This window comes from Akanthomyces muscarius, chromosome 3, assembly GCF_028009165.1.
Source record: "Akanthomyces muscarius strain Ve6 chromosome 3, whole genome shotgun sequence".
Classification (NCBI taxonomy): domain Eukaryota; kingdom Fungi; phylum Ascomycota; class Sordariomycetes; order Hypocreales; family Cordycipitaceae; genus Akanthomyces; species Akanthomyces muscarius.
In genome coordinates, this window is record NC_079243.1 from 189,275 (window position 1) to 217,130 (window position 27,856).

The 27,856-nt window shown below is 52.4% G+C and overlaps 7 protein-coding genes across 7 annotated transcripts; 2 read left to right on the forward strand and 5 right to left on the reverse strand.

The window, feature by feature from the left end:
* Positions 1-383: 383 nt before the first annotated feature.
* Positions 384-3,713, reverse strand: LMH87_001404 (uncharacterized protein; the record flags this gene model as incomplete). The annotated part of the gene is made up of 1 exon (XM_056192674.1): positions 384-3,713. The coding sequence occupies one exon, from the start codon at positions 3,711-3,713 to the stop codon at positions 384-386; it is 3,330 nt and encodes a 1,109-aa protein (XP_056049786.1).
* Positions 3,714-4,319: 606 nt separating this feature from the next.
* LMH87_001405 (uncharacterized protein) lies at positions 4,320-5,150 on the forward strand (the record flags this gene model as incomplete). The annotated part of the gene is made up of 1 exon (XM_056192675.1): positions 4,320-5,150. One exon carries the CDS (start codon positions 4,320-4,322, stop codon positions 5,148-5,150), a length of 831 nt encoding a protein of 276 aa, XP_056049787.1.
* Positions 5,151-5,578: 428 nt separating this feature from the next.
* On the reverse strand, positions 5,579-6,795 carry LMH87_001406 (uncharacterized protein; the record flags this gene model as incomplete). Its single annotated transcript, XM_056192676.1, has 2 exons — positions 5,579-6,366; positions 6,531-6,795. 2 exons carry the CDS (start codon positions 6,793-6,795, stop codon positions 5,579-5,581), a joined length of 1,053 nt encoding a protein of 350 aa, XP_056049788.1.
* A 1,138-nt stretch (positions 6,796-7,933) lies between these two features.
* On the reverse strand, positions 7,934-9,094 carry LMH87_001407 (uncharacterized protein; the record flags this gene model as incomplete). Its single annotated transcript, XM_056192677.1, has 1 exon — positions 7,934-9,094. One exon carries the CDS (start codon positions 9,092-9,094, stop codon positions 7,934-7,936), a length of 1,161 nt encoding a protein of 386 aa, XP_056049789.1.
* Positions 9,095-9,349: 255 nt separating this feature from the next.
* On the reverse strand, positions 9,350-10,301 carry LMH87_001408 (uncharacterized protein; the record flags this gene model as incomplete). The annotated part of the gene is made up of 2 exons (XM_056192678.1): positions 9,350-9,696; positions 9,758-10,301. 2 exons carry the CDS (start codon positions 10,299-10,301, stop codon positions 9,350-9,352), a joined length of 891 nt encoding a protein of 296 aa, XP_056049790.1.
* Positions 10,302-10,543: 242 nt separating this feature from the next.
* On the reverse strand, positions 10,544-11,330 carry LMH87_001409 (uncharacterized protein; the record flags this gene model as incomplete). The annotated part of the gene is made up of 2 exons (XM_056192679.1): positions 10,544-11,181; positions 11,252-11,330. The coding sequence occupies 2 exons, from the start codon at positions 11,328-11,330 to the stop codon at positions 10,544-10,546; spliced, it is 717 nt and encodes a 238-aa protein (XP_056049791.1).
* Positions 11,331-14,838: 3,508 nt separating this feature from the next.
* On the forward strand, positions 14,839-16,552 carry LMH87_001410 (uncharacterized protein; the record flags this gene model as incomplete). Its single annotated transcript, XM_056192680.1, has 3 exons — positions 14,839-16,081; positions 16,289-16,383; positions 16,436-16,552. The coding sequence occupies 3 exons, from the start codon at positions 14,839-14,841 to the stop codon at positions 16,550-16,552; spliced, it is 1,455 nt and encodes a 484-aa protein (XP_056049792.1).
* Positions 16,553-27,856: the final 11,304 nt, after the last annotated feature.

Genomic DNA, 27,856 nt, shown 5'->3' on the forward strand with positions numbered 1-27,856 from the left:
TTGATATGCGGCTTGGAATTTGGTGCATAACTGTAGAAGTGTTTCGTTATAGTCGTAGAAGTGTTTGATTTACTCGCCTAGTCCATCAATTACACAAAACACATCGGGTGAGCTTATTGCTGGTACACTGACCGCGCCAGGAATTTGTCAAAGCTAGTTGCCAATATAGATCGCTAGGTTTAAAATTTATTTGCCGACGTTGGTACCTATTAACACAGCTACCGAATTCTCGCGCTACTGTGTCTATTTTTGCCGGATCGGACCACTTGGCTGTACACCAGCGGCTCCTCAGCTCGTGGGCGTACTTCCAACCCCCTGCCATGACATTATATATAATAGTCTATTGCCATGTGTAAACCCCCCGCAGCATATTCGTACCACTATTAGGCGCCAATATGCATAAATCCAGCCCAAAAGATTGGCTCCTTTAAGCAGTCATGACTGATCATAATGGACATGGCAGCATAGTGCACACAAAATGCTATAAGATCGCTCGTTAGGGGCCTGCCTTGTTTGGGCCCGTACTGCACGAGGTAGCGGTAGAAGAATGCCGCGAAATCAGGGCAGATGAATTCATAGGCAGGCCATAGACAGCCGACAATATGGGGAAATCCTGCCAGCTGGAACGCGTAGCCTATGGAGAGACTCTCGTCCAGCAGCAGCGCCACCTTGTTCTCTGCCGTGGAACAGGCCGATAAGAACGCCAAGATGCCCTGGTGGGCTCTCACATCTGCAATCTGCTGCACCGTGAGGCGCGAGCCTTGAACCGCGCAAACAGCGTCGTCCTCGTCCGTGCCAAGGCGAAGGAAGCTCGCTGCTGGATCGCTGTTGTCCGAGACGCCGTGGCTTGCCACATGGAGCCAGGAGCATGTACTCGCACTGCTGAGCGCTTCGGAGTGGGTAGGTCGTCGAAGGACCTCCCAGTCAATCATGGTGCTGGCCTCTGCGGTGACCTCTTCGACCTCGACACCGGCGTTGGACAGGTACAGAGCCTTGTCGGACCCTCCCTCCGGCGGTTCCATGCTGATGATTAATCCCTTGCCACCCAGCCGGCTCGGCAAGTCGGTGCTGATGCTGTGAGCAAACGCCAGCTGTCGGAAGCTGGCGATGTACGTCGACAGCACACCTCGCCCGAAAAACAATGTGTCCTTTCCGTTCCCACCGTGCAGGCCCGCTGCGTGAATGGGGAACCGAGAGTACTGCCCCGTCGGCAGCCACAGAATTCGACGTCCCATCATGAGCTCTGACTCGAAGCCTCGCACTTGTCCAAACCCCAGCTCCCTGGTGACGGGCTCAGCAATGTGATGCCAAAGAATGGCCAGTAGACCGAGCAGCGAATTGTTGTTGGGAACCCAGTCGCTCCAGTCGTCATCCGATTTGTGATGGACAATGCGCTCCATGACCCTCACACCTACATGGAGAGCGCCCGCAAAATTCGGTATGTAGGGGGGATCTGGCAACGGAACGGACCAGATCCGTTCTTTGTTCAAGATGATGGCATGGGTTCCGAACTTGCTAGTGTTCAGGGCCACCACACACTTGGTCCCACACAGCTCCTGCATTTCGCCTGACAAGATGGGCTCCAGGAATCGGTGCAGCCCCGAAATGGAGCGGATCTCTTTTAGAATCTCCTCCATTTCCCTATTGAGCGTATCTACCCTGGATGGTAGCTGGGATACTCGTTTGACTGCGTGGTCATCTGGGTACATTCGAAGCTCTTCCGCGCCGCCCTCCACCCCGTTTGGGACCCCGAGCAGCTGGTCTCGGGCCCGGCAGTATCGTCTAAAGAGGTCCGGACTCCTTTCCTGGAGATTGTCGATGTTGTGCAGAGCTTTGTGTGCAGCCGCGACGAGGATGCCGCGCCCTCTCTCCAGGTCTTCTACGGCTTCCCGCACTCTCCCGCACGCAATTGCGACCGAGCAAGCCTCTGCCGCCAGCCCGAAAAAAGACTTCACGATAGTCCTCTGATCTTCCGAACTCATGTGGATAGGCACAAGCGTGGGGATCCAGTCCACGGCGCTGTGAAGCAGCTCGTAGGCCTCCTCCCAGCGGCACTGGCGCCCAAGTAATTCTGCCGCGCGACGTGCTGCTTCGATACGTTTTAGAACGAGGTTCGATGGGTGCTTAGCTGACTGTGTAAAGTAATCCACGGCCTTGACGAGACATGCCTCTGCCTCCGAGCCATCCGCAGCGCTCTTTTCACTTGCCTCGTACTTCAGCCTGTAGGCTTCAGCAGCAGTCGACAGCAGTCCACCTCGGCCAAGTTGGATGTCTTCCGATGCCGTGAACGCTAATTCGATATGATGGAGAGCCAGATCCAGATCCTTCTGCACCCCATCCCTTTTATAAAGCACAATAAATCTGCAAGCCATGTTGTTCTGCGCAATGGCGGAGTTAGGCATGAACTCTAGGCTCTTTTGTGCCTTTGACAAAGATTGAGTCAGATGCTCTCGCTTGTTGGTACAAAAGAACATATTTTCGTATAGGATAGAGATCTGACCAAAGTGCTTTCCAAGCTTAAACGATCCAGGAACTTGAAATTGTATGCTCATCTCACCATATCGGAGACCCTCCAAAGCATCGTCTAGCTTTCTCAATCGTTCGTACTTCTTCGTGTACAGAATCAGCATCTCGAGAGCCACGGAGGCTTTGTAAGCACCGTAAGGAAAGTTCTCAAAGAGAGTTACAGCTTTCTTCCCGGCTAAAATGGCGGCCTCCAGATCCTGTAGCTGATTTGTAATCCCATACCTTGCCTGAAGGGCGCGGGCCCAATGGTCGTACATGGATGCTCGCTCTCTACTGCTGGTCTTCGGCGAGACCAGGACTATCAGCTTGTCCATAATAGATACGGCATTTTTTATGTCGTTGATATCGTTCTTAAGTCTACCTCTTGTAGTCAACGAGGATACCAGGCTGATACATTGAGCTGCATCGTCTCCGTTTGGACCTCCCCCAAGAGACTTGTGGCCGAACTCAATCGCTTCGTCGAGATGACGAGGATCTCCGGATACGTCAAAGAGTAGATGCAGGGCATTTGCCAAGTTCTGATATAGTGCCAGACACATTGGAGAGCGGCCGCTGGCTTCCTCGCGCGGAAGAGCTTCCAAGCTTAATCTCGTAGCCCTCACCGACGCCTTCAGGTCATCATGTCCTCCAAAGCAACTGTATTTTTCTCGAAGTGTAGTGCCAAGGATACGCATAATTCTGCAGCGATCTGCATGATCCTCAACGTCGACCCTAGCTGCATCCTCAGCCTCGTCTACTGCCAGCATTAGCTTAGCTGTCTCGTGGCCTATTTGGTACAAGCGGAGCAGTAGCTCGGCCATGCGAGCCTTTATCAGCGCACAAAGAGCAGGTTGCTGACTGGCAGCATGTTCAAGCGACAGCCTAGAGAATAGCAGTGCGCTTTCCAAATCCGAGTAGCTTGCAGACTCGAGATTCTCAATTTTTGTGACTGTCAAGTTGAGCCACTTTACCATCCAGCTCGTCCCTTTCTTTTCTGTTGGTGCCAGCTCAGTAAGTTCGAGACAATGACCTTTTAGGGCGTCCAGATCAGCTGCTTTCCCAGACGTCTCCCATTGCCGGGTGAGTGCTCTTTGGAACGTCTCCCAAGCGGCTACCCAATCATCCGTACCAGCTGCGGCTTCTGTGTATCTCTTTCTAGCTGCATCGAAGCTCTCGGTGTGAACTTGACTCATTCTATTCGGGCACATGGCCAGAGGAAGTTTTCGGTAGAGGTATTCTCGCGTGCTCTCTGTAATTGAGGGAGTACCTGCAAAATGGATGCTGAGTTCCGTGAGAATAGATATGGAGTTATGAAGGCAATGGGGAGTTCAAATCGGGTCTCTAAGCCATGCTCCTCCAAACCTGACAAACTATCTTATGCAGAATTCGGCTCGAAAGTGTGCATAGTAAGACTCAACGCTCCAGAGCCAAACTGATCAGGGCAGTGCCTTTGTGGCGCTGTTTTATCAGAATGTTGTTCCGAGAGCATGTGAGGGGAGAGACAATCACGTGTATAACGCAGAGCCAATGGGCTACAAGGTGGCGCTCGATGCCGTGAAAGTCTCCAGCTGATAAGGCGCCCAAGCTGAAAGCTAGCGTGAAAGCTAGCCTGCCAGCGAAACATCTCAGCCGTAATATATTGGCGGACAGCACAAGCTGATCCTTTGCCAATATATCCAAGCCACAGAATGCGTTGGCCGCCTAAAAAGGCTGTAAAGCCGCCCCGCATGGATATTTTGGCATCGTACAGGCACCACTGCTAGTCAAGTTTGTAAATCGTCACCTCCAGGCACATAATCCTTAAGCAAGTGACTATGGGGAAGACGGCCGTTTTTGTTTCGAGGATCCCGCTCCCTCTGACGTCAATCTCACTGGGAAGACTTATCACTGTCCTGAAGAACCCTCCCCAAAATTTCTTTGACCCCCACGAGAAACTTGCGGCCAAGCCCAGGCCTGACAGTGATCATTCTGACGTTCTCAACCCCTCCGAATTCATCGAGCGGTCATATGGTACCAAGCTGGAGCTGGTGCTGGCCAGTTTTGCCTCGGCCTTTTTCAAGGTCGAATCGACACATGCTCGGCGACTGGCTGCCTGCCGTATGACGCGCTACTTCATTCTCAATGCCGACGACTGGTTCGATAGCGTCTGTGGGGAGAAAGAGACGCAACTCTGGCTCGAACGACAGACGATGCGCAAGAAAGACATCTACCTAGTCACCGAGTATTGCACACTTGTTCAGCATACCTCCAGCACCGACACTACGCTGGCTGCCTCGGCGGGCGAGTCGGTCACAGCGCCTCTTGCTGCTGCGGCTGGCATATCTCTGCCGACACCATGGGATCCTTCAGCAGCTGCCCGTGTGGAGAGTTCCCATACCAGTCGAGTGTCGTACGAAATTCCCGGGGAGAAAGTGTTCTGGGTAGGGTACCAACAGGTCAAGCTCTCTAAGAACAAGGAAGGGCAACTCCAATACTCGCTGTCTGATAAGAGGAGATGGCAGGAACTGAGCAGTAGAAGAGACGATAGTGTGGACAAGCGGGTAGTCGTCATTGCTGATTTATGCAATGTAAGCATTCCGGATGATTGTGAAACCCTGGAAACAGAGCATACAGTCTACTTGTTCGAGAGAACCGTTGAGCAGTGAGATGCCAACAGGGATGCTTATCAACCCACCAGATCTACACGTTGATCAATATATTGGCATCACCTACTTTGGGCTAATCTGCTCGTTTGTTTTCGTTGCCTTGCACACCGCACCTGTAGCAACAGGTCGTGATGAAACTGTAGAATGAATGCTCGCTAGTTTATTGCTTTATCTCCACTACAACTTGTTAACGTACCTTATAGAATAAATATATATATACCCCTACCCCTATAGGAACTACTTTTAATTTATAGTAAATAAGCAAACTAGAATAAAAGTTACCATCGGTCATGGTCCTTGTTAAGCCAGCTTTTAGCCGACGGAAGCTTCTGTGGAACTTTGCGCTAAGGCCGCTAGCCAGGCCCGCCGAGTTGCATTATTAAGTCGATTTAGGCACATGCGCTCTCCTACGTAGCACGCCACCTCCATCATTCAACAACGGCACGTTCTTGCCTTGGATCAATTCTTATAACCTTTTCCATTTGACGGAGCTCAAATTGCCAGCTGGAGCACTTTGTTGTCCTCAGTTCGTCAAATATATTATCATCGGACGCAAGCGCTTCGTCTTGGTTACCCAAGGTCAAGCCGCCGCCTGCCGGTTGGAAGATCTGTCCATGTACCGATCTGCTGGTGGTAGAGCCGGCTGTTGAAGTGGCCGGCGCCAGAGCCCTTGAGGATGCTTTCAAGAGGTTTGTCTGTGCCAGCAAGAAAGACGGCTTCTGTCCTTCAGCTGCATCTCCAGGATAGAGCGTGGTTTGGGCTTGCAGTCCTTGGCCGCTCCGGTTTAGAACCTCGTGCTTGCAGCTAACAATTTTACCACGTCGTGCCTTTTCCAAAGTGCGGCCAAATCCAGCCCTAGAATCCTTACGCGTCAACTCTTGTATATTTGTAGCGACAAGCGATTCTGGTTGCAGGTCGAGAAACGAACGTACATTATATGAGACGTAGAGGAAAGTGCCCGAGGTTGAAAGCTTGGTCCACATTTCGCTGTCGCCAATGCCGCCGTGAGACTCGATGTTTCGACGGCCAATGGAGAATACGGGGCGTTTTCTGCCGACGAGAATGATACACTTCCGGCCTTTGCCCTGCTCAACGTAGAGAGATCCGTGGCTTTCGAACCATGTGTATCCACTCTGCTTTCTTCGTATGCTGAAAACAATATTGACTTGATCTCCAGCAGTCGCGTCTTTGAGTTCTCGGGTGATAGGCACAGTGCCTGGAAGATGGCAAATAGATGACAACGAGTTGCCAACTAATTCTGCGGCGTCAAACTCAAGCATGCATTTGCAGGCTGGGGAGAGATAGAGAAAAGACCTTTGAGAGAAAGTACGTGGATTACATCGTCGCAGTTCTCAAGAAGCATCTTATCCCAAGACTGACGGTGCCAATCTGATTCAATGCCCTTTGCATTGAACTGCTGCAATATGGTTGAGACGTCGTCCACTCCCAGTGTCTGCCCGTTGTCGGCCTCCCAGAAAGCAGAGGACGGCGGAGTCCAAATGTATTGGCCAATATCGCTGTGCTTGTAATTGACGGCAACGCCACCAAACTCAGACCCCGCAATGGCGTCGGGACACTCGACCAAATCAACCTGGAAGCCGATGAAATAACGGATTTCATCTGTATCCCAGGGTATTGGAATCATGTTGAAAGATTGAGAAATGGCTTGCCCCCTTCCCGGTAATTTATGAGACTTTGCTGAACTTCTCGTCTCTCCTGTACCATTTTCTTCAGGTTGAAGACGGCACCGTTGTCAACAAACTCACGCTTGGTCCCGGCTTCTACCTTTCCGTCGGGTGCTTGTAGAAAACGGCAATTTGGCTGCTGTAGCCAGTGAGGTTATGGAAATTATCGGAGACATATATGATGGCGCAGTCGTTCATGGTGACATCGCAGACAACAAATGCGCAGGACATCGAACATCAGCAGGTTCGATACTTGCAGTTGCAGTGCCAGGGCGGTTAGTACCTGGGCAATGGCAGATAGTGATGACATGTACACATATATTTGAAGACAAACCAGAAGAGAGTCCAGCAACTCCAATTACAATAACAAGGTACCATTTGACGCGTTGAGAGCACACATGGAATGATATCTCCAGTGGAGCGAGAGACGCAGCATCTTCTGTCTTTGTCGCGTCTTCTTCCTGAGCCACTCTATTGGGAGCCTCATTTCTCGCTCCTCGTCCGAGCGCCATTTGCAGCGGCACTGAATTGATGGCAGGTTCAATTGATCATTTTCGTCCGCCCATCCATATGATGATGAAGGGCTGATTGACTGTTGCTGCAATTGGGAAAGTTTTGTGTAGTCCTGCCTGTCATTTTGTTCAGGCCACTCTCGGTCGTACACAGGGTCCGGAAGAAAAGCAAACGCAGTATGACCAGCAGTAACGAACATCCCGCGGGTTATTTCACGCCATCCTTCAACCGAGGTAAGTCTTAACGGCACGACTAGACGTCACGCCGTTGTGGCTATCCATGATTTTGCCTGGGTGGTAGTTCTAAATGTTGTTTGATTCTGCCAGATATCAATGGCCAACTGCCATGTCGGCGTTTGTCAACTCTGAGGCAACCAAGTGCAGAGCGTTGCTGACTTAGACAGTGGAAGATGTAATTATTTATTACTACACTGTTTAGAAGCAGAAGAAATTCCCCAAGTCAGCGCACACACGAAAGGTATTGCTGACAGGTGACGTGCAGAATTTGGGACGTAGTTGTGGTGATTCAAAACTATCTGATACGCAACAGGTCAGGACGTGATCCGCCGAGCACCCATGTTTGTTGTCATACAGTACTATCTTGATGATTGATTCCACCGTTATGAAAATTGTCTTGCATGTCGTGCACAGATGCTACACTTGTTCTGCGCTGGTGGTATACCTTCTTGGGTGCTGAGAACCCTCCATTGCCAATGCCAGTCCAAAATGCCTTGTCCTTGTTGCGCGGTCCCCACGCCCAGCCGGCGCCTCGTCTCACGGGAAGGTGATATTGCCGGAAGCCTAGAATAGATGATATGGTGCCAATTAAGAAACCAAAGATGATGTCGAAGCCGTGATGTTGAAAGTCGGACCATCTCGAAGAGGAGATGAATACTGCCGTGCCAAGAGGGATAAGCACGATGAATAAGGCATAGAGTGGAGCAGCAGCAGCTTGGCGCCGAATGGAAAAGCCAGAATTGCCACTTGTTTTCTGTCTAGCTGCGACATTGGCCTCGTCGTTCGTCTCGGTGGCAGGAGAACTGGATTGGACATCTATGCCAGAACTGAATCGTGACGGAAACGCCGTTTGAGATGCGTCATCATTGCTGTCCGTACTTAGAGACAGGCTGAAGGTACAGGAGCGTAGCTTAGCGGCCAGTATTAAGCAAAGGTAGACTAATCCCGCAGCAGAGACTGAGGAGTGGCCCGATGGAAAACTGCGGAAGCCTTCATCGACGACACTCTTATCCGAGTTGGTGCAAATACCGGGATACACCAGCTGGCCATTATTTGGCGCATCTGCCATCTTGCCGACAATGTACTGAGCTGCATGGGCATAGTCTGGCTGGCAGCGTTCGAGAAAATTGGGCCGCGGCTTGCCAAACAGGTTTTTCATGCCGCTGGTAAAGAACCAGGCTATGACGAGAGACAGTGCCAGACCGAGCCATCCAACGTGCCACTCCCACAGCCTGCGTCTCCATATGTGCGCTCGAGGGATTCCGGCTGTTGCAGTCAGTCCTGGTACAACCAGCATGGAAATGATGAAGATGATGACGGCCGGGGCGATAAGGGAGACAACAAAGAGCACGGCTAGTGAAATGGTATCATGGCCGAGGTAGGGGAGGCCGATATTTGGTTCTTGGAGATTGATTGGGCGTCGGTTTGGGGTGATGTTGCCCACCGCGTAACCTACGCCTGCGAAGATGATTAGGATGGCCCAGTCGACAACGTACGAAGCAATGAGCATTATCGACATCGTGGTATCTGCTCTAGTGCATCGTCCGAGCTGCTCAAGCTACTCTGGTTTACCAATAAACCGGAAATAGGTGTCGCGCCTTCAACTACTGATTCCATGTTTCGTAAGGTTTGTCAGATTTGTTCTAGCACAATGCTATGTATGCAAGGGTAGGTGACATTTCAATGGCTCAGCTTAAAATGGAGTTTCTGTAACGAGTGGATTGAAGGATTATTCCAGAGTCGATTAACGCGGTCGCCACTTGCTTCACACGCTTGTCTGGCTTTCCCTTGAAGACGGATAGTTTTCCTGACCCTTCTTGTATTTTGTCTGTTCGGCTTTTGCCATCTTGTAGAAGATCCACGCACCCCAGAGCTGGGCTACAGAGAACAGCATGTGAAGAAAGGGAGTGGCAATCTTGAGAGACATAGACCACTTCTCCCACAGCGAGCCAAAGAGGAACATGACGATCGCGGTCTCGACAGTTGTGCCAACAACCTCCAAAAGTGCCGTGGCGTAGAATACTCGAGCCAGAAGCTGATGGTCACTGACGTGAACTCGATAGTAAATCATGGCCAAATGGGGCCGAAGCTCCGCGACCACGTCGAACGCACCTGCAAAATTGTTACCATAAGGGCTTCTGTCCTCTGGCAGACCCAACTGGCTCCCACTCACCCCAGATAAAGCACAATATGAACTCGTAAACAGCATCTTTCTCGTGGTTGAAGTTGATGCTCATCGCGATTGCAGACTGAGCAATTACGATGGCGCCGATATGGTGAGCGTAGCTGATGATGGAGACCTTGTCGCGATAAAATAACTCGAAGATGTACATGCCGGTAAATAGTTGCGACGAGACAATCATCATGTCTCCGAGGGTGACAATCGAGTCTGGTGCGTATGGAGTATGTGGTGTTTTGCCGGCACCGGTGATCGCCAGGAGCGGATAACCGCAGAGGACGATGAGAAGGATTTTGGTGCCGGCTGCGACATGGTGGTTTGTGAGGCTGCGTATTTGGGTGCCTGTCAAGCCGCGGAGGGTGTTACGAGAGTACAGTTTCGGGATGAGGAAGTCGAGAATGTAAATGCAGATCGCGGCAATGATGCAGCAAGTGACGGTCAAAATCAAACCCAAAAATGGTGCAATGGAAGAAATAGCCTCGTTGATGAGTTCACCCAAATGCAGCTTGCTGCCGCCATGATGTGGTTTCACGACCATGGTTGCATGCCGAGAGATATTTCCAGACTCAACAAGTGAACAGGGCGTAGAAGTAGAATCAAGAAACAAATGAGTACGAGGTGACGTGAGTTTTGGCTGAAAGTGGCGGCTCTAGAGCGTCGAGTTCTGCTAACAGAAGGCGTTCCTGGCAAGCCACGATCAAGGCCCAGGATGGGCAAGGGACAGGCCAAGCGGCGAAAGAGTGTGTGAAGTTGAAGACGATATATAAATTAGAAAAGACATTATAGTGCTTCTCGAAGTACATACAAAGCAACACAACCGCCCGAGAGCCATTTCATGCAACGTATGAGCGAAGTATATTGTCCAGTAGCAGCACCAGACTTGGTCGGCGAGGCCTGGCCCGGCAACGACGACGAGCTCGTCGTCGGTGCACCACCACCGTTGCCAGAAACTGTGGCGGTGGTGCTGCCGGCACCGACTTTGCTAGCGCACCAATTCGTCCCGTCCGCCGAGACGGCAGACCAGAAGCTAGAGCCCACAGACGCGGCACCTAGCGCGTAGCAAGCCGCCTCGGCACTGTCCCATCGCGCCACGTTGGGGTTGCCGTTGCCGTCGTAACAGAGACACTGGGCCTTGGTGTCGCCGTTGCCGTTGACAAAGGCCGCTGATGACGCCGATGCGCAGCTCTGCAGAATGGAGGTCAATGTCGCGCAGGGCACGGGAAGCTGCACCGCGGAGGTGACGGAGTCTCCGCCGCCGCTGCCGCCGCCCTTCTGAAGGGCGCTAAAGCACGCGTTGGGGTCCTGGGCCGTGCAGCAGTGGGAGATTTGCGCTGGAAAGGGGACAAAGGCAGATGGGCCAGACTGCTGGCAGCCACCCCAGCTGTAAGGGACCCCCGTGCAGAATCTAGCAACACAATCTGCCGACATCATCAGCATTCTCGTATCATGAGACCCTATTCTGGGTAGTCGGGAGACAGGCGGGCCTACCTAGCTGTGTGTTGGCAAAGTTGCATGTTTTTAGTAAACTATTGCAATAGTTTTCCTTCTGAAGAGCGTTGAAGCTCATACTGTTTCTTGAGCTTTGAGAAGCTGCGGCGACCTGTAGTTGTAGATGGTAAAGTTTTTTTAGCCTCGCCAATTGACCATGAGCAGCTTATTTTAAACATTCAGGATGCGCAAACTTTTCTTTTGTTATTCAGCTGTGCTCACTCTAGTCATGCGTCGTCGACGCAGGAGGCTGAGGATGTATTTTCAGCGTGGCGTTCAACTATCGGTCAGTAGTGCAGCGCCAAAGAATCGCCCGCAAAAGGCCCCACAAAGTATCGTGTAAAGCATAGTTTTAAAATTAAAAAGTGGCAGGGCTGGTGCCGTTTAGCCGATTCTGACACAGTACGGCTGCTCATGTACGACAATCCTGCGATGGCTACTCAGTACATTTTGTCAATATTTCTATACTTCTAATCAAGCATAACACAGCTATCATTACGAGGGACTGTCTGATGATGGTTTGGTTCTAAGCATAAGATATCTCCAGCAGTCTGAACAGGCAGACATGGAACATCAAGACTGGGTCAAGGAGGCGAATAATTGGCCCTTGTCGCTCCAACAGCTGTTGTGAGCATTATTTTAGAAGATCGTCAGACGCGTGTAAGCGAGCTGCTCCCTTGTTTGCGATATTCCAAGAGCGTCATTGACTACTTCTTGGCGCATCTCGTCTTTGCGAAAAAGATGAAAGAATTTTCACAGAAGCAATCAACTTCTGAGTGCTGCCAATGTCCGTGAATCAGCTGTGCAACATCACGTCACGCGAGTTTGCGGCCAATCTGTGGGAGGCTTCCGTACTCCTCAATTGGTACCCTGAGCCTCAGCCAAGGCGGCGGCTGGGACCCGAGACGTGAATGCGTAGGGATCACTACGCGCCCTGTGTACACCGCAAGCAGCCAATTCCGGCATAATGCTCACCCACGCCTTGACCACGGCTGCTTCGTGAACGAACGCACCAACGCAGTGATAGAATCAGGCTTTGACGAGTTAGTAAGGAAAAATGTATGGATTGGGGAAAAACTTGTATTCTTCAAGAATATCTACTGTCGTTTCTGAAAAACGTATGTGCGGCTGTGGCAATGGCATAAACGCGAATGAATTCCAGTAGGGAGACCTCCCAACCATTTAATGCCGATGCAAATGAGGCTCCCGCCTGAAACAGGGAAATAGATTGCCTCACGCACTGACAAGTTACGACCGGCATTGTCTCTTCTCCGCTCTCGTAGGTTGCGTTTCCGCCTCTCGAGCAACGGTGGCCCGGTAGGACGCTGTTTTAGTGCCATATAGTTGTCGGATAACTCTGCCTCTGTTGAAAAAGCAAGCAGACTTGACGTAATTGCTGGATGTCATAAGCTCATGGATATCAGAGGTTGGAAGGCTGGCCAGCCTCCCTGACTTCGTCAGGTGGCTGGGACGCCTTCTTCAAACTAAGATAAATGACGTGAACCCGTCTAGCAGATCAGGAGGACAAGCTTTTCAACAACAAGAGAATCAATGACAGCTAACTGCCTCACATAACGTGACAATAGTTGGCCAAGCACAGCTCGTAAGTATGGGGAGAACTACCATAGCGCGTCGTGAGCTCAAGCGATGATTTCGCTTGGCAGCAGGAGCTGGAAGGTAGATTTTCTCCGCCTGATATCCCTGGTGCGGCAAGCGCATCGCTGTTCCAAAGAGAGGGTGTACAAGGAACACCCCGTGGCAAGATTTCCCTGTCCCGCGGTAGCATCTTGGTTCTTCACAACACAATGGTCGCGATATGGAGCAGGGCAGTATATAGGAGTTGCCCACGCGGAGTCTATCTCCATTAGTCCTTTCCCCAGAACATCCACGGGCGCTTCTCCTGGCCAGCAAAGCTGCCCTAAAGCATCCATCCACGCTTCCTTTGGTACCTCTCAAAAACACACGTTCGATCGTATTCCTCGCCGGCTCCTCTGGCCACCAGGACCTGCCTGTAGGTGCCGCCAGCCACCCACTTCTCGTCAGTCCATAGGATATCACTCCATTGGTCAATAGACCAGTCCTTATGTGCCTCAGCGAAGGCCTTCCTCTTCAACCTATTAGCTTCTGAGATAGAAGGCTTCCGGCGGGCTATCTATGATCGCTAGACACAATGGCTCCCATTCTAGGTGGGCATGCCGGGCGTGCCCTGAGGCTCGTTCACGTTCTCACCCGAGGCTTCCAAAACGGCCCTCCAAAGTCTCCTCCTATAGTAGCAGTTGCGCGCCAAGCAAGACAGACCTGTCCCTGCTTACTTGGCAAATTGTGCTAATAGCAGCTTCCGTCGGCGGAGAGCTACTTGTGCTGCGGTGCAGCTTCCTTGTGTTTCCTAAACCCATGCTGGCTGTCGCAGCTGGTCCGCTCACGGACCTACCCTGCATCGGCAGTCACGTGCCCACGCGTTGGACTCTGCGCAACCTTCCTCTTACATCTACACTGGTACCCACCTTTGTAGACAAACTTTTCGCAACCTTCCTCCTACATCTACACTGGTACCCACCTTTGTAGAGTAAAATTCAGTTGCGAAGCATGGCGCGACGCTACCTACAGACGACCATCTGCCATCTGTCTCGTACAGGAAAAGACAGATGAAGAAGCAGATAACAATCGATCACCAAGCCTGGTGGGCATCGGTTGAGAGAACGGAGTATCAGAAGTTCGGACTTAGTGCCGAGCTGAAGAAACTTCCAGAACTCAAACTCCCCCGCCGCGTGCTTGGCTATCTCCTGACAGCACGATCACAACACGGCGACTTCGCGGAATACCACGAGAGATTCCATCCTGGACAAGCGACGCTGGAATGCCCTTGTGGGCGCCAGAAGTCACCCACCCACCTTTTCTACTGCAGGAAAATCCCGGGCCATCTCCGGGTTCGGCTCGCACCCGACCCAGAGACGGCGATAGGGAAATTCCTCGGTAGATCCTACAAAGCGTACGTGCGCATTGCTGACTTCTACTATTCGAAGATCAACAAGCGCACGTAGCACCGAGTAGGGCGTACAAGCCTGGCGCACTCTGTACAGTATCCAGCCCGAGTAGTTCACGCTACTCGTTAAACAACTTCTTTATTTCCTTTGTATTCGGCGACATACGCCACTGACAGCAGGGCTCCCGCTGGTCCCCGTATAAAGACCAGGAGACAACAGTTGTGGGTGCAACACGCCCGCGGTTGCAGCCACGGGCGCAGAACGCCAGCATCATCGTGATCCCGCTGACGGGTATCGATTCAGACAGATATATGCCATTGGGCGCGAAACTGCTACAGTTGGAGGATGATGACAAAAAAGTACTGCAGGGGCAACTAGGGAGAACATGGGCGCGGCGCGCGTTCTGTTGGTGGCCCACTTAGCGGGTGCGACTGTACATTTATCCGGAGAAGGCTCAATAGCACGTCCCAAAGCCTACTCTAGGGCGCCGACAGACGTAAATAATCAAATCAAATCAAAGACAAACTTTTCGGCCACGCAGACGTACGACCAGTAGAAAATAGCACCCAGCGGACCGTCAGCGCTCTCGCGCAGCCGCAGGCCATGGCGATTGTCCAATCGTCCAAGCCCGCGACCGGCGTGAGGGGCCGCCGACAGTTCCCGGAAGGCTTCCATCATGATGCTCAGACAGAGCTCATGAGAGGCGCCGCTCCAGTTACAACCCGCCCCTTTTTGCCCAGCAGCAGGCCAGTGCGTCGCCCGACAAGCGCCGCCAGAACTGGCCGCCAACGCCGACACCTCGGAAAAGACACCAACCCCAACGCCAATTACTACGGGATTCTCGCCGATGAAGAAGCCGACGAAGATGAAATTGTCGACACGCTCGATGCCTTAGACCTGGAATCCGAAACACGCAAAATCATTGCCAGAGAGAAGGAACGCATGGCAACCCGGGCCGATGTGCTGCGCACCTTTGCGGAATCCATCGCCGCCTGCGCAAGAAAATTCGACCATGGGTACGCCCATGCCGTCGCCAACGACTTCACCAGGTCCCTGCTGCACCACTGGAACCAGTTCCTCCACTCCGGAGACACGGCAGGGTACAGCAAGGATCCCCCACTGATGAATTTACCAGTCAGACAGAAGCAAACTGCGGCCAGGCCGCCAACTGACAACCAGCTACCCCGCCCAAAAACAGTGAGTTTCGCAGAAGTCGCTACAGCAGGAGCACGTCAAACCCCGGGCGATGTGCGCATCGCTCCAGCTCGTAGACAGCCCATTGCCGCCAGTAACTACACAGACCGCCGAATTTTGCTTCGCCTCAAAGCGGGTTCCAGCTTCTTCGAAAAGGACCCCTTTCAAATCCGAACCGCCATCTATGAGAAGCTTACGCTCGGTGCCAATGACGTCCAGAAAATCACCAAGACAAATACAGGTTGGGCGGTCGCAGTGCGCAATGAAGAGATCCAGAAGAAATTATTGGAGTCACAAGAGCAATGGGGACCAAATGTGGACCTTACCATAGCAGAGAAGCAGGTGACATGGTTCACATACCTGATCAAAGATTTTCCAAGTGAATTACGCTCATATGATGAGACCATCCTTGACTTCAACGCAATCATCAGCGAAGAAATCGTAGCCCAGACAGGCCAGACTCCTGTGCGATGGCGCCGCTCAGTCAAGCCTAGCAGTGACCCCACGAAGACAACTCTGATTATATCGTTCGAAAAGCCCGTACGGGGCACCTTTAGACTCCTCGGCCTAGGAGCGTATTCATTCCTCATGACAAAGCCCGAACGACTCGTGCAATGCCAGAACTGCTGGCAATTCCACCCACCTGTGCAGTGTACGGCGACGAAAACATGCCGAACCTGCGGTGTTCGTCACACCGAGCACGACACGGAAAGTTGCCAAACAACACCAAGATGTGCCAACTGCGATGGCCCCCACCACGCAGACTCCAGGCTGTGCTATGCACGGCCCAAGAAAGTTGGGGACACTTACCACAAACTCTCGAAGTCGCAGAGAATCCACGCTAGGAAACTCGGAGCAGATGACTACAGACGACAGAACATGGAAATGATGGCGGAGTCACTAGACAACCCGCAGGCGCCCAATGGGGACACGACAAACATCACCATGAACGAAGTTGACACAGAGATGGCGGACACAGCCGAGAGGAACGCCACCACGACACCAGAGGAGGACTGCCTCCCTGCTCTTGGAGAAGATGAAAACATGGGAGACACGGAACAAGAACAACTACAGAACAATGAAGGGGTTCTGGAAGAAGATGTCGAATCAGGAAGGGCCGTAGAGGTACCGGATAGTCGAGAACAGCTAGAAGGAGGAGGAAACGAAGCCGAAAACACTGCTGAACAGGAAGCAACTGAGGAGGGACGAGAGGACGAGGGCAACAACAGCGAGGATGAGAACGATGAAGACGATAACGGAGACGACGACGAGGCTGCTCCTATGCAGCAGAGCCGCCAACAGGAGCAGCCAACAGCCTACCGGAGAAATATTTCGCGCACCACAATCATACATAGAATGGGAGTCTCAGAGATAAAAGCGCCCAGGGTACAGCTTTCCTCAAGGCCCACGTACCTGAAAAAGAAGTACATCAACGCAGATCTGGCTCGGCAAATCATCCCTTCCGAGACCACAAACCCTTCCAGTGATGCTCCGGTAGAACAGGAGATCCTCGTTCGAACATTACCCCGGCACTCTCCCCCGAGCAGCCCACCGCGGGAAGCTCGACGACGAGAAGAATCGCCACCGAAACGACGAATGAGAACCCGGTCTACAGATGAGTAACAAAAAACGACACAATCCCCAACCAGTGACAATTAAAATCTTTCAGGCAAACGTGGACAAGGGAAAAGAAGCACACGGCGCCGCCCTCCAGCTCGCGTTTCTGGAGGGCTACAACGTCGTGATCCTACAAGAACCAAACACGTCCTACAACAAGAAGAAAGAGCTCTGCCGAACTCAATATCACCCAGGCTTTCTTTGCTTCAGCCCGGTGGATTTTTGGCACGACAACGACACACGCCCACGCGTGATGACATACGTCAAGATAGATCGCAAGATCCAAGCCGAACAGATCACCCCAGCAAAACATCGAGACCTTCTGTGGGTTAGAGTAAACGGGATCACTATCCTCAATCTCTACAACAGACCGGAAGTGGACAGCACACTGCAAGTCCTCGAAGAATGGACTCCACCAGAGAACTGCATCGTCGCCGGCGACATGAACGCCTTCCACACTTCCTGGCAGGCAGACAGACCAGCCTCGCAAGACGGAAACCGCATTCATGCATGGACAGAAAGACACGACCTCGGTCTACTGAACGAGCCCGACGAGGCAACAACCATGGCGAAACGCTATACAAGAAGCAGCACAATTGACCTCGTCTTCTCAAACATACCAGAAGCGTCTGCCACGGTGGAAGTGCACCTCACGACAGGATCCCTCCACTACACCATCGGTATCGAGATTCCGGATCGGGAACCAGCCCAAGTTACACGGGGAAAAGTTCGAGTCACCACGCCGGATGAGATCAAGGCCTTTGGAGACCACGTAGGCAAGGCGGTGAAGTCACTACCTAGCGACGTAGACTCGCAAGCCCAGATCGAGGACATGGCCAGACAACTCCAAGAGATACTCCAGAATTCTGCCAAGGCATGCGGTAGGGTAAGCCGCGGTCGCTGTGCCCGAAGCTCTCCATGGTGGAACCAGGAGTGCAAAGACGCACACGACGATCTCCGTATTACACGACGCATTTACGAGAACCAAAGAGGAGAGGAAGTGCAACGGTCCAGGGTCAGATTTTACCGCGTCCTGCGACGCACAAGGCAGAAATTCTGGCGTAATACAATCAACGAAGTGACTAGCGCAGAAGGCGTATACAAACTCACCAGATGGATGAAACCGAAACAACGACTCCAACCCCCGCCGATCCAGGTGGGCGACATGACGTACTCTACCGACGTAGAGAAGGCCATGGCGCTACGGAAAGAGAAACTGGAACGCCGCGACGCGTCAGACGACATCGCCGACGGATGGCAACCACCAGTTAATCCTGCCAAGGAGATCCCATTCGCGAGAACCATCTCGACCAAAGAGGTTGAGAAGGCTGTCTTACACACCGGAAACACAACGCCTGGCTCGGACGGAATTACGACCAGGATGCTGCAGGCAGCCTGGCCACATATTGCCCAACTAGTCACGAAACTATACAATGCCTGTCTGAGACTTGGACATCATCCCAGCGTCTTCAAGGCTGCTGAGGTTGTCATGATTCCGAAGCTCAACAAGCGGGACCTCAGTAAAGTGTCTACATGGCGCCCGATATCGCTCCTCTCCTGCCTCAGCAAAGGCTTAGAACGAGTGATCGCAAGAAGAATGGCATATGCCGCCATCAAATACGGCATCCTCCATCCAAATCAAGCCGGTGCGCTCCCAAAACGCTCCGCCGTAGACATTGTGGTGTCCCTGATCTACGATATCGAGAAAGCACTCGCGGCCGGCCAAGTGGCAACGCTAGTCACGGAAGACGTTATGGGTGCATTCGACGCCATCCTTCGCAACCGCATGATCCTTTGCTTACGGCGACAGGGATGGCCTGACTTCTTAATTCGGTGGATAGCCAGCTTCCTGCTAGACAGACTAGCCAGCGTCCGTTTTCAAGACGCGACTACACCAAGCGCGCGACTACGATGCGGCCTGCCTCAGGGCTCCCCCATCTCCCCGATACTCTATATCCTGATCACAGCGGCAATCTATTTCCTCTCGGGCGCGGCCCAGAGATACGGATACGCGGATGACACAGCGATGCTCTTTATTGGAGACTCGCTGGAGGACACAGCGAGGCAAGCGAACGAAGCCATCGCAGCCATGGAATCGTGGGGAAGAGGCGAAGCAATCCACTTTGACCCAGAAAAGACAGAAGTCATGCATTTTTCTAGACGCAAGACAGATCACGACCAATCTCCCAGCATTCACCACGGCGACAAAGAGATATGGGCAGCGCCATCTATGCGGTGGCTTGGCATCTGGCTAGACAAGAAACTCACCTTCAACCACCATATTGATGAGTGGACGCAGAAAGCTCGCAGAGTGATCAACCACCTCCGAGGCATGAACAATACCGTGCGAGGCATGGCAGCAACGGCGGCCCGCCGAGCAGCATGGGCCGTAGGCATGCCAACCCTGTTCCATGGGCTCGATGCCTGGTTGCCTGGGTTGGATCTTGGCAATTCGCGCCTCAAAAGAAACCACATCTCGAAGACGAACCTCGGCAAGATACAACGCGTGCTGAATCTCGCATGTAAGATGATCCTACCTATGTGGAAGACGACACCGTTAGAATTTCTCTGGAAAGAAGCGGGCATCCCACCCGCCAGCGTCCTGCTTCGACATATCCAGGAACGCATAGCAGTTCGCTACGCGACTCTGGACAAAGCCCACCCAATCAGCAAGCGGCTACGGCAGTCGCAGAGAGAAATCGAGCTGAATGAGAAACCACTCATCGCGGAACGAATGGCTTTGCGGCACTCGAGGCTCCTCCGGACCTCGTACCGTACCACCAAGATCGAGCGACCCAGACTCATCCCACAGAGGTTCTCTGACAACATACAAGTAGAAGGACCTAGTGAGAGGCTCACCAAAGAGAAGGCTGTACCAGATTTCGAGCAGTGGCTTGCCTGTCGACCCGCGGGCTATGTAGTCTTCAGCGACGGCTCCAAAACAGACACGGACACGGCGGGATACGGCTTCGCCGTCTTTCACCATGGACAACTTCTGGATTGGGGTTCCGGACAGCTAGGACGCCGAGAAGTATTCGACGCCGAAATACGCGGCGCGCTTGTAGGATTAAAAGCAGCCATGCAACAGAACAGCCGCCTCGAGCCAATCACAGTCTGCATGGACAACACGTCCGTGATCGACTGTATCGGAGCGACGGCGGCAGATTCTTCGCAGGCATGCTTCCGAGAATTCCAGAAAATTGGTGACAGACACCCGTACCTGATCTCAGTCAAATGGTCGCCTGGCCACACTGGCATTTTCGGCAACGAGCTGGCCGACCAACTTGCGAAGCATGGCGCTACGCTCTCCACAGACGAACACTTGCCATCTGTCTCGTATAGGAAGAGACAGATGAAGAAGCAAATAACAGTTGATCACCGAGCCTGGTGGGCATCGGTTGAAAGAACGGAGTACCTCATGCTCGGACTTGGTGCTGAGCTGAAGAAACTCCCGGAACTCAGCCTTCCCCGCCGCCTGCTCGGCTATCTTCTGACTGCACGATCAAAACACGGCGACTTTGCGGAATACCACGAGAGATTCCATCCAGGACAGGCGACACTGGAGTGCCCTTGCGGGCGCCAAAAGTCGCCCACCCATCTTTTCTACTGCAGGAAAATCCCTGGCCATCTCCGGGTTCGGCTTGCACCCGATCCAGAGACGACAATAGGGAAGTTCCTCGGTAGATCCTACAAAGTGTACGTGCGCATTGCCGACTTCTACTATTCGAAGATCAACAAGCGCATGTAACCCTTTGTAGCTGTACAAGCCTGGCGCACTCTGTACAGTATCCAGCCCGAGTAGTTTGCGCTACTCGTTAAATTGTTCTCCATTTCCTTTGTTTTCGGCGACATACGCCACTGACAGCAGGGCTCCCGCTGGTCCCCGTACAAAGACCAGGAGACAAAAGTTGTTGGCGAAACGCGCTCGCGGTTGCACCCGCGGGCGCATAACGCCAGCATCATCGTGATCCCGCTGACGGGTATCGATTCAGACAGATATATGCCATTGGGCGCGAAACTGCTACAGTTGGAGGATGACAACAGGAAAAGTATTCCAGGGGCAACCAGTGAGAACATGGGCGCGGCACGCGTTCTGTTGGGGGCCCACTTAGCGGGTACAACTGTACATTAATCCGTAGAAGGCTCGATAGCACGTCCAAAAGCCTACCCTAGGGCGCCAACGGACGTAATAGTCAAATCAAATCCCGCACCTGCGGCCATCGACAAAGTAACCACAAGGCTGGCAAGAATCCCTGGTGGAACGAAGAGTGTGCGAATTCACTACTAGACTTCCGAGTGCTCTGGCGCACGACTGAGAACCCTACGGGCGAGGAGACGCAGCGCGCGCGCGTTTGCTTCAAGAGAACGGTTCGCCGTGTCCAGCGGGACTTCTGGCGTGGAATTATAGCAAACATTACAGCGCCGGGTGACGTCTACAAAATCACACGCTGGCTGAAGCCTCGGCAGCGGATATCCCCGCCTCCTATTCAGGTCGACGGGCAGATCTTCTCAACCAACAAGGATAAAGCTCGAGCCCTAGGCCAGGCGAAACTGGCACGTCGTACAGCTAACGATGATATTGCAGACCCTTGGTCTCACCCTGTCACACCAAAAACCTCAATCCCATTCGACCGCAAGATCTCCTACGAGGAAGCCCGTTTTGGGCTCCTCAGCACCGGTAACACCTCGCCTGGCGCTGACGGCATCACAGTGAACATGCTCCAGACACTCTGGCCAACAATAGGACATCTCGTCACAAACATCTACAATGCGTGCTTACAGCAAGGCTACTGCCCGAGCGCATGGCGCACAGCTGAGGTGGTGATGATACCAAAACCGAATAAACGGGACCTCACGGACCCATCGGCATGGCGACCGATCTCTCTACTCTCCTGCTTAGGCAAGGGCATGGAACGCATTATTGCTAAACGAATGTCTTATCTAGCCATCAAGCACAAGATACTACACCCGAACCAAGCGGGCGCTCTGCCCCAACGGAGTGCTACTGACATTGCTGCTGCGCTAACACATGACGTGGAGCAAGCACGACGGAGAAGGAAGCAGAAGAAAGTCGCCACGCTAGTGACAATGGATGTAGAAGGGGCTTTTGACGCCATACTGCGAAATAGGCTCATACTACAGCTACGCAAGCAAGGTTGGCCGGATTTCCTCATCCGCTGGCTTGCGATGTTCCTCGCACACAGGCTAGCAAGCGTCCGCTTTGAGGACGCCACCGCGGAAGCACTGGAGCTCCTTTGTGGCATCCCGCAAGGCTCCCCTCTCTCGCCGATCCTATATCTGCTAGCGACAGCGGCACTCTACATGCTCCCTGGCGCTACGCAACGATATGGCTATGCCGATGACACCGCCATGCTCTTCGTTGGAGACACGCTGGACGAAACTACCACCCAAGCGAATGCCGCAATTGCCGCGATGGAGGAATGGGGTAGGAGAGAAGGCTTCGCCTTCGACGTTAAGAAGACAGAAGTGATTCACTTTGCGAACGAAAAGCGAAGCAACCTACCGCCCATCCAGCATCAAGATCGGACGGTCCTACCAAAACCAGCATTGCGATGGCTCGGCATCTGGTTCGACGCGCGCCTGAACTTCACGGTTCACATTACGAAGTGGGCACAGAAAGCTAAGAGCATCATCTACCACCTTCGAAGCATGAGCAACACCATCCGTGGCATCTCAGCCGCTGCAGCGAGAAAAGCCGTGTTAGCAGTGGTTATGCCAACTCTTTTCTACGGAGTGGACGTCTGGTATCCAGGTTCGGAGCGAGTGTTAAAGGGCCATCTTGGGATAATCCAGAAAACACTAACAGCGGCCTGCCGGATGATCCTACCCTCGTGGAAGACAACGCCGAAGACTACACTTTGGAAGGAAGCTGGCATCCCGCCAGCAGAAGTACTCCTTGAGCAGCTTGCGATGCGAAGTGCGAACCGCTGGGCACGTCTTGACGTCAACCATCCGCTTGTCCACCGTATCGTGCAGCAAGAGCATGAGATCCAGCATGCCACACATCCCGATGCGGCTACGACACGGCGAACAGCGATGAAAAGCATCAGGCTCTTCCGCAACGCCGCTCTGGCACCAGCGGCAGAGCGGCCGCGCCTAACTCCCAAGCGTTTCTCCAGCGCCATCTGGACAGAAGACAGGGAACGTCGCCCAACAAAGGAACGCCAAGCGGAACGAATTCGGGAATGGAGCCAGACCCAGACGGGCATGGTTGTCTATAGTGATGGCTCCAAAACTGAACAAGATACAGCAGGCTTTGGATATGCTGTCTACCGGCGGCAGCAGCTCATTGCACAAGGAAGTGGCCAGATTGGCAAGGGCGAAGTGTTTGATGCAGAGATCAAAGGCGCCGTGGAAGGCCTCCGCGCTGCTCTTGCGCGTCAGCGCCCGGTGGAAGGGATCACAGTTTGCATCGACAACACCTCTGTGATCGACTGCATAGGCGCGACGGCGCCGCCATCGTCACAATTGGCGTTCCGCCAGTTCCAGAAGACAGGTGATGCCCATCCGGGCATGATTCGTGTACGATGGTGCCCAGGGCACACCGGAATCGAAGGCAATGAGCTGGCCGACCAGCTCGCTAAGGAAGGGGCAAAAATGCCGGTAGGAGACAATCTCCCGACAGTCTCCCACTGCAAGCGCCAAATGCGAAGATTACTCCCCATTGCTTTTCAGCGCTGGTGGGACACAGTTGACCGCGAGAGTTATCACGGACTCCAACTGAAAGCGGAACTGAAGAAGCTCCCCGAGCTGACACTTCAACGACGGCAGCTAGGATATCTCCTAGCCGCGAGGACACACCACGGAGACTTCGCCGACTACCACGAGCGCTTCAATCACGAAGACGCCGTGATCAACTGCCCATGTGGGCGCCGGAAGTCTCCAACTCATCTTTTCTACTGCAGGAAGATCCCCCACAGCCTCAGGCCTCGGCTGACCCCCGAGCCTGCAGCTGCGATACGGAGATACCTAGGTAGATCCTTCCAAACCTACGTAAAGCTTGCTGACTTCTATTATTCGAAGATCAACAAGCGATACTAGGGTACGGAAGGCGCTCTTAGCTGGCGACTAAGAGACGAACGAATCGCCCAAGCAGCGACAACTGCTTGTAAAACCATCTGTAATATTTCCTTTGTTACGTGGAAACACGCGCCAAACAAGCCTAACAGCACAACAACGCTATAACACAGCACAGGTAGCTCTCCGCTGACGGAAGCCGCCTACAGCAAAAACTGCCAATTGAGAAGAAGCAGTTCTGTCTCGATTGGCGCGCAGCTGCTGCTATAGGAGGAGAATCGCGTCATAGAACTGTTGTGATAAGCCCCTGGTGAGAACGTGGGCGCGCCTCCGGGCGCGTCCCGTCACGCTAATCGGAACGGTGGCACGATCATCCGTAGAGCATAGCTAGCACGTCTCTTTGCTTACCCTAGAGCTACACCCTCATAGACGTTAAATAATCAAATCAAAAAAAAAAAATCAAAAAAGTCAAATCAAATCAAATCAAATCAAGCGTTGGACTCTGCGTGTAGCTGAGTCCTACGTGGATTTCTGATTGTAGCTCTTCGAGCTACGTCTTGTACGTAGAGCCTGCCCTACCTGAGGAGTGCCTATCCGTAGCAATAGACTGATTCAAGCCGCCTGTGTGCTCCCCATCCTACCTGCAGCTGACCGTCCCCTTGACACTAGCCAGGTATTCTCAAAGGAGAGGGGAAAAACATGTGCTAGCCATAAGGCCCAGAGCCCGGGAAACCCTTCAACAGCCAGACATGGTGTGAAGGAAATGTGAAATGTTCCTCTGGTCCTTGTAGAAGGACCTAAAGGGTTATTTTGTGGCGAGACTCGCGGCTTAAGAGGAATATGAACTCTCTAAAGTTCTCCTTTTTGTGGCTGCTAGGTTTTGCTAGCGCATAGCTATCAAAACCGCGGGTCAGACGCCGCCACTAACAGCTGCAAAAGTGGAAGAATTTTTACAGAGGAGAGTTGTGATTTCGGTTGGTCCTACACACCACCCCCATCAAAGTACAGGGTACGTACACGATATCGGTCATCTTTAGTAAGTGTTTTGTACGCTTTCCTTGCGTACGAGGCATCGTAAGGGTGTTCTTGTTGACTGACTGGTTGACTAGCTGCTATGACAGGAATTTTGAAGAAAAAAAAGGAGTCATATATACAAATTAGTACGTAGGGAGACTGAAGCCTAAAAAAAGCCTAGCGTCAAAAAAAGGTACATGACAGGGGTTTAAAAGTTTTGCCTTAAACCCCAGTACGCCTGATCAATACCAAACTATACCAGGTATACCAGGCAAAATGCATCAAAAAAACAAAAACGCCCGACATAGTACCTAGAGGACCCAATTGCTTCCCCCCCCCATGCCCCATCCCCATGTGCGCATGTTGTCTTGTGGCCGCTGCCCCACTGGCCCCTCGTCAGTGACTGGCTTTGCCTGCGTCTTTAGCGGCCGCTACGGTAGTGGCCTGGCTAACTTAGTGGGAGCGGCCATTGATGTGCTACGTGTGTGCCTACCAGACCAAACCACTGCAAAGTCTGGGACTCTGGGGCCTTTTACAGCGCAGTTTCACCCACCCCCAGCCAAAATAGTCTTATCCCCTTAGCAGTGCGAAGGCAACACCAAGGTCACTACGGAGTAGACCCACTTTAGACACGGTACTTGCGAGTTACGTATCTGCCAACCATAACAAAACGCCTTTTACAGTGTTTATCATATAAAAGAATTAATAAAAATTATAATGGACGGTAGCGAAAGTCAATTTCTACTTTATTCTGGCGATACGGAGCTTTTTATCCGGTTAGATGAAGCACAGGAAGAGCAACCGGCCGATAGCACATACCGACCAGACCAACCACCAGTCCAGGCGACCGGCGCGTCTTTTGAGCCACTTCGCGTGCCCGATCGCGAGCCCCAGATTCCCCATCAAGCCCTGACGCCTTTGTCACTTTTCAAGGAATTTATGAGTGATTCGCTAATAGATTCATGGGTCAAGTACACGAATTCTGGGCCTAGACGGGGGCCAGCTGGGCCGATGAAAGAGAACGCGCGCATCAACCAGTGGCATCCGACTACGCGATCTGAAGTCTTCCTGTGGCTAGCATGTATGATTTATATATCAATCCACGCAGAAAGTGTACTTGAAGACTATTGGAAAGCTTATTCTGGCGTAACGAATCGTCCAATACATCCAATTACTCAGTATATCAGATATGATCGCTTCCACCTCCTCCATCGTCAACTTCGAATTTGCGACGCCGAAGAATCGACTCTTCCTCGCCCGTTCTGTATCGCTAGTGAGTGGTCAGACCAGCTTAAAGAAGCCTCTCTTCGCCCCTATAAACCAGGCACACATATAGCTGTTGATGAGTGTATTATACGCTTCACGGGGCGCTCGAAACAGAAGGTTACAATACCTAATAAGCCGACTCCTACAGGCTTCAAGATCTGGGTTATCGCTGAAGCTGGGTATTTCCTAGGCTGGCTATGGCATATTCCGAAGGACTCTTTTGACTATCTTGAAGGTCAGGAGCCAGCAGCCTCAAGTGAGCGCAGGAGCCTCGCCGCAGAGGCAATACGAATTAACCCGACACAAGCTGTCGTCGTCTCCCTAGTTAAAACACTGCCAATTTCGACATATCATGTCTTCCTAGATAACCTCTTCTCTTCTCCGAGCCTCTTCCTTGCTCTCCGGCAGCAGAATGTCGGTGCCACAGGCACTGCGCGCGTCAATTGTGGCATCTATCAAGGCTTTGTTACAGCGAAGAAGGACGATACCAAAGGCCACAACCTTTGGCCACATAATAAGATTGAAGCTGTGCCAACACCAGATAACCAGGTAAATACAAAGCAAATTTATTAGGAAATTACTAGCTAAGTTGTTTTAGGTCAACCAGATTGCCTGGAAAGATAACGCGCTTGTATTAATGTTAACTACTGTCTTTACCGGCGATGAGTTCGAACAACGCGTACGGCGCCGCCCGACAACTAAGCAGCCACGAGCACGGCCGATACAGCGAATATTTGGTGACGAGGCAGTAAAAACACTCTCTGTGCCGTCTTTTGCAGCCGCTTATAATGACTTTATGGGCGCTGTTGATATTGGCGATCAGCTTAAAGCTTCGTCTAGTCAAGACCACCGTGTTCGCTATGGTAATTGGCACGCAATTGCGTGGACCTTCCTTCTTGAGACTGTTCTTGTCAACAGCTTCTTGATACAGAAGAAGGCGACGAATTTTGCACCTTCCAAGAGTCAAAAAGAGTGGCGCCAGCGCCTTGTTGACGCCCTCATCGAGCAGTATAGTCGCCACGGAGCATCACGTCAAAGATATCGGTCTGGCGACAAGATTACGCCTGTTGCACAGCATAATCGTGTCCGTCATAAGTATCCTTCGGCGTGCCTCGCTTGTAAAGGCGTTACCTATCGTCAAGTACGTACTCAAAGCAGTCAAAAGCGTCAAAATCGGCCTGCGCTGGCACCAATAAGCGGCAACAAGAAGATCACGAAGAGTCGCTACAGGTGCCTGGAATGTAATGTAGCTCTTTGTAACTCGGATAAATGCTGGTACTTCTATCATAGTACGCCTGCCTAATAAAAACAAGTACCTTTTTTAGCGCGTGTTCTGATTGGTTACAAACCCTGCAAGTGACCTTGGTGTTGCCTTCGCACTGCTAAGGGGATCAGTCGCGGGTCTTGATCGCCCTTCCCCAGCTAACTTTTGCTGCGCTTCTGGGCTTTACCACCAGCCCACCACTGTACCGCACTCTCGCGCACTGCCAAC